A 6,000-nucleotide genomic window follows, 5' to 3' on the forward strand; every position below is an offset into this window, starting at 1 on the left:
TTAGTAGTTTATGTGTTTTACTTTTCTTTCATCTTTTGTACGTTTCCTTTCTACAATTGTAAAGTGCCTTTAATGGTTTATTTCACTAACGTCGGCTGGTTCTTTTGAGTTACACTCTTGTCTCTGTGTCTCATTTAAACACACCCCTGTGCTCCTATAGTCGAACCTATTGACCCATTGATATATTCTTTTCAACAATTCCCCTTACCGTGTTACGCATCTCCGTACAGCCGTACATCTATGTCGTCCGAACCAACCACCTTGCTGACTGATATTCATGCTCATGAATCATCATCGGGACAACAACAGCAGTGTTCACAGCAGGGAGAAACTGCCCATCTGCAGTCTGCCAGAGATCATACGGATGAACCAGGAGGCTGTGTGATGCATGCTTTCAGTGGACAGATGAGACCAGACGGATGGCGTGCTCTTCGTGAAACCCGATTGTGTTGTAGCGCCACATTGGGATGTTTTTTAATGCATCTGTGCCACGACAGCTCGCTGTTACTGAGCGAATACTGAATCCTGGATTACAGCAGAAACCTCTAATGTCAGGACTTCAGTCAGTGAAGAGGAAACACACCACCATCCCCGAGCTAATGCTGCTCTGTAGGGAGAAGGTCCCTGAACCAGCCACTGCAGACACTCACAGATATCTAATATTTTTTTTTAGGTCAAATAACCAAACTGTGAGTTCCTAAATTTCCCCTTTAAACGAAACATTTTCAACATTTCACAGTGAGCAGTGAGGAGATCCGGAGCTGGGCAGTGTGCAGACGCTGTGTTCACAGCTTACAGTCCAGTGCTTCTAACATGTTTACTGCCACACTTCAGAGGCTGAGTTAAATTTAACTAATTAACTGTTGGCTGGAGAGTGAAATTGCCGTTCGGTGTTCAGCATGAGATGCAGCCAAAGTGACGATAACAAGAAAATGAAAAACAACAAGCCGTCCAAAGCTCGTGATAGATGTACGCCACCGCTGCCTGCCGCCATCCAAAGAGTCACTACACGCGTCTGTCAGGTGTGATACCTGCGACGCCGCTCCTGTCGAGCAGTTAGAGTCCATATATAATCCACTCGGGGTGATTCTGGCGTCTCTGTGCTTTCATTATTTCATCGTGGCCCGCGAGGATCATCACAGTTTAACTGGGACAAAACTGAACTAATGAGGCCAAAATGTAGAGGAGGCACGCCAAAAACACGACCTCGAGTGAACTCGAGTGTCAAACACAATTCTGGCTCTTGTTTATTGGAAGCAAAGCGGATCGGGCTGATGTTATTACAGAGCTACAAACTCCGCAGAGAGCCAGGAAGGGTGGACAGATGTGTCAATTAAATGTGGGACAGGGGAGTGCACTTTATTTCCCGGGGCTGACTCCAACTGGCAACCTCCCAGGCTGGAAAAAGAAGGCGGCGTGGAAAACACTGAGACCAGCAGTTCCTCTCACATCCACACGAGGCAGGCTCCAACGGTAAGCCCGCCCTCCTTACAGCAGGAACAAACGGCTCTGTGGTCTCCATAGTTCATGTCCTAGCAAACATTTCATTAACGCACCTGTTTGATTTTGGCACTCTGACAGATGTGCAGGCACAGCTGTAGCTAATAGCTGTCTGCTAGACCTGTGCTGTAATTTCAATGCAACTGTCTGACCAATAACACGGCTGTCTCGGCTGAGACAAGCCAGGAAGTTAGAGCTCCAGTTTTTACGCCTATTTTGAGGATCACGTGCAGTGAAGTCGCAGTGGCTCCGTCTGTAAACTCATTTTGTAGCTTTTTGGTTTCCGTAGAGCCGATCGGGTGCGTTCAATGACCTCAGGGTGTGCTCACTCCGGGTTATGGATGTGCAAAGGCATCATTAGGAGCTTCAACATCATGAGCACGAACCTGTGCGAGGGCTTCAACACGACGCAGCAAATGCTCGACACTTACCGTAACCTGAGAACATAAAAGCTGCACTTCCACGTTCACTTTTATTAAATATAAAAACTGCAAGAAAACGAGAGCAGAGAAAGGAGGGGGCGGTACGTGCCCGCGTTCAGTACCGTCTATTCATGCCAGCAGTGGCAGGAAGGATTTCTCATGGCGTCCCTTACCTGACACACTCCGCTGATGCACATGTCAAAGGCGTCCGCTCGGCACCGAGTCCCGTCCAGCACCTTCGGGGCCAGTTCCACAGTGAGGCTTCGGCCTTTAGCCTGGCAGCGCAGAGTGCAGGGGGCGGTGGGGTCGTACGGCGCTGGGACCCACTCGTACGTGACGCCCTGGTACTTGATGTCATTGTGAGCCGAACACTGCTGGGCCCGGAAATCCCCCGACTCTGCAGGGCAGTCCTGAGGAGAGGAGACGAAAGTGTCACCACAATAACTCTTTATAAACTCATCTCGTTTTTTCACGTGACGACTGACCGAAATTCATATTTCGCCTCCTAATTCAGTTGGCTCTCATACTTTCTGTTTCTAAAGAAGGGAGGAGGCCCTGGGCAGACCCAGGACACGCTGGAGAGGTTACATCTCTGGGCTGGCCACGGTGAGCCCTGAAGGCCACACAGTTTTAGAGGTTTTCCTCAGGAGCAAACATTTTACTTTTGCATTTCCAACCTGTGGAGGAGCTTAAACATTTCAGCAGATGATCAAACAGCTGGAGGAAGCAGGTATTTTCTGGCACCAGCAGAAACTCGCAGCAGGGAGTCTGTGACGGCAGAGCAGAGATCTCTGGTTTAACACAATTCAGACACTCCACAGAGCCGTGAAGCCTGACAGCAGCTTCCCATGGCTGGTTACCGCTCACTGTCAGCTCCACATCACTGAGTGATAGTCATCAGCCTCACTACTCCTTCTTCTTTCAGATGATATAAAAATATCACTACTCGTTTTTTAGATGCACCACACTAACACTTTCCTGTGACACCAGTGTATTAGAGGGTGGTGCTGGGAGACGCTTCAGCTGAATTTAGGGCTGTTGTTTCCTTTTAATGACTCAAATATCCACAGAACGTGGAAAACGAAGCTGCAGCTGGAAGTCCGTCTGTGTGACCGAGAGGAGGTGATGCTGTAGAGAAGCTGTTTCGGTGCTTCTTAGGACCGAACGCCGTCTCGGATCGGGACCAGACGTTTGCTCCTCTGGCAGCCAAAAATCCGTCCTCCTCCGTGTGACGGAGAATTGGACAAATCCGGTGTGACACATCGGCTCCACGCAGTCACACTCTGCCACTGCTCGTATCCTTCAGCCCGAGCTCCAGTTCACACAGACTTAGCCTCAACGTGTCAACAGACACGGGATAGAAATTAACCTGGGAATTTTTCTCACCGGATGCAATGGATCCAGACTAAAACACTTCAGTGGGGAACGAGAGAAATAAGGCCGGTTTTCCTCGGATTAAAAATGGCGAGGTTATTTCAGCAGGCCGGATCTGTGATGTTGCCATTAGCTTATAGATCATATGAGGTTTTCATGCATAAACAGGAAGTAGAGGAGGATACACACACATTCAGACCAAATTTGTGTTTGGTCTGTTCAGATTATTCCTGGGCAGCTTTTTAGTCGTGCCATCTCTGGGTGTGCTGGTCAGGAGACTTCTGCTCTTTGTTTTTCTGGTTTTTCTTGTTCCTTCGTTTACAGCAGCTGATCACGCCGAAGCCAGCCAACATCGACAGACAGGAAGAGGAGGACGGGCAGACTGTGCAGAGGAGGAACCGAGTGACGGGAAAGAAACGAAAATCTAAGCTGCATCTCCCATCTGTCATCGCAGCGCGAGGTCAACAGGATGCTAAGTTAAGAAGAATTCTGTGAGTTTAACAGCTGAGTGAGAAGCAGAGCGAGCGCCCAAAAGTCTGAGCGTCTCTGTTCCCTCTTGATTGGAGGAGTCGGTGCCCCAAGTGAGGAAGATCCTCCTGATGAGGGACAGGAAGGTGTGAACATGACAGGTGGATCAGTGCTGCACCGCTGTGGTGGAGAAAGCTGAGCTGGAAGGTGAAGCCCCCGTCATGGACATGTAACGAGCGTCATCTCGAGGAGCTTTATTTCGTAAGGTTAAGACCCTCCAACTCCAGACGACCATCTGTGAGCCAACGCTTTGGCAACAGTGGGAAGAAAAACTCCCTTTGAGCAGCGAGGAACGTCCTGGCTCATGTGGAGAGCGGTTGGCACGATTCATTCCTCTGTTAAACTGACAGCTGCGCCTGGGCAGAGAAGCTCAGAGCTCTGTCTGGGTCCCACTGACGGACATAATCTCTCCAGCATCTCCAGGGCCTCCGCCAGCTGGACAAGCCTGAAACGCTACGAGGCAGATGTGGAACCACCTCAGCTGTTCATGGAGGAGTCCCTCCTCCCTGCGTCTCTCTCTGCATCGCCTGGACCACCTTAGACCCACTCAGACTCACCGTGTTACTGCAGGTTCTGTAGCGGATATTTTTTCCTTCACAGCTTCTGTAAAACAAGGTCAGAAAAAACGATTTAGTGATTAAAACCAAAAGACATCAAAAGCTTTAAAAACAGCGAGTCGTGCACCGTTTCCCATCATCAGCCGGTGAGCTGCCAAATATTATTTTTATAATCAGATAAAAATGATGGTGATGGTTCCACTGGGGCGCAGAGATTATGGTGTAACGAGACAATAATCTCCTAATTACTGACTTACTCAGTTCATTACAGCACACAGAGCTCACAGTGAAGACGCTGCTGACTGTGGGGGGGCGGCAGACACAACCCCCCCACTGTCACTCACTGACCTCACCTGGACCCACAGCACCAACGCTGTGGTAAAGAAGGCCCAGCAGCAGCTGCAGCCTCACTAACAGCTTCTTCCCCTGTTAACAAAGCGTTTCAGCTCCTCTGTTGTTCGTTTGAAGGCAGACGTGACCTCTGACCTCTGACGGTGAATCAGCTGTCTTGGTTGGCGCATCACTCAGACACAGACACCTGCTAATCAGTGCTCAGTGACATCCTATACAATCCCTGAATTTCCGTCTGCACCACAACTGGAGCTCAGCCTTCCTGTGCGGTCTGTTACTACAGACTTCATAACCTCCTGAGAACCAGCCTGTTCATTTATGTTCTCTGCAGTGGGCGTTTGTTTTTGCTCTATATCTACTGACTTATTTGAGCTACCCTACTAAGTCCTGATGTGCTAAACAGAGGACTTCCTGGGCTTTCCACTGATACGTCGTGTGTTTGTGGGGCCTCTTTTAGCTCCAAAGGAAGGAAAATCACGAAAAAGTTCAACGGGAAGATTTGTTTTCCTCGGTTCTCAGGATGAGGCTGTTTTCTTATTCGTCTCCTACTTTCAGCTGCTCTCTTTAGCGGGTCACCTCATCTGCCTCCATCTGACCTACTCCCAAGCATCCTCTGTTACACCGACCGTTTACACCACCTTCACCTCATCCATGAAGCTTTGAACAGACTGTAAACGTGCTGATTTCTGCTTGTTGGACGAGCCTGCGGGAACTGAATCGGCCTGACGTGGACATCAGAGGAACTATTAATGCTTCATCTGTGGAGGTAACGATGGGAATGATGGTGGTGATAATATTACACTGCAGTATTTTCAGTTGCAATGATCATAGCGGAGCAGCAGACGTGGACAGAGCTTCGTGCTCCTCTTGTCTCCAGAAAGCTAAAAACATCATCCTGTCACCGGGTTCTCCGACGCTCAAAGGCATTCAAACATAAACTCAATCAACTCGTCTAAAATGAAAACAGGCTGAGAGTGACGAGGAGTTCGGTGTGAGCACTGAAACCTGTGAGGCCAGCAGCAGTCAGTCTCCAAAGACTCAGAATCAAACCGGGGGTGATGTCACGGGGCTGTATCCATCCTTTATATACAGTCTATAGCCAAACCTCACATCGACTGGTGTCCATGGCTGCATCGTTGGACTTCACAGCTTTTGTTTGACTCATCACTATTTCTGGTGCTGAATGTTCTTATCAACCAGTCACAGAAACACGTGCACAGTTTTCTCATCTTTCCTGTTTCCAGTTCATCATTCATCATCATCATCAT

At 49.0% G+C, this 6,000-nt stretch overlaps 1 protein-coding gene across 1 annotated transcript in view; it reads right to left on the bottom strand.

Annotated features, from left to right (window-relative positions):
• The window catches only part of adamtsl3 (ADAMTS-like 3), a 188,575-nt gene that overhangs the window by 86,239 nt on the left and 96,336 nt on the right, over window positions 1-6,000 (bottom strand). Inside the window, exons 5-6 of the mRNA XM_080885193.1 lie at window positions 4,382-4,427; window positions 2,096-2,332 (exon numbers count right to left, since the gene is read on the bottom strand). Coding sequence (XP_080741319.1) covers window positions 2,096-2,332; window positions 4,382-4,427 — 283 coding nt within the window. The remainder of the gene's footprint in view (window positions 1-2,095; window positions 2,333-4,381; window positions 4,428-6,000) is intronic.

Source organism: Rhamphochromis sp. 'chilingali' (genome assembly GCF_963969265.1).
Source record: "Rhamphochromis sp. 'chilingali' genome assembly, chromosome: 6".
Taxonomy (NCBI): domain Eukaryota; kingdom Metazoa; phylum Chordata; class Actinopteri; order Cichliformes; family Cichlidae; genus Rhamphochromis; species Rhamphochromis sp. 'chilingali'.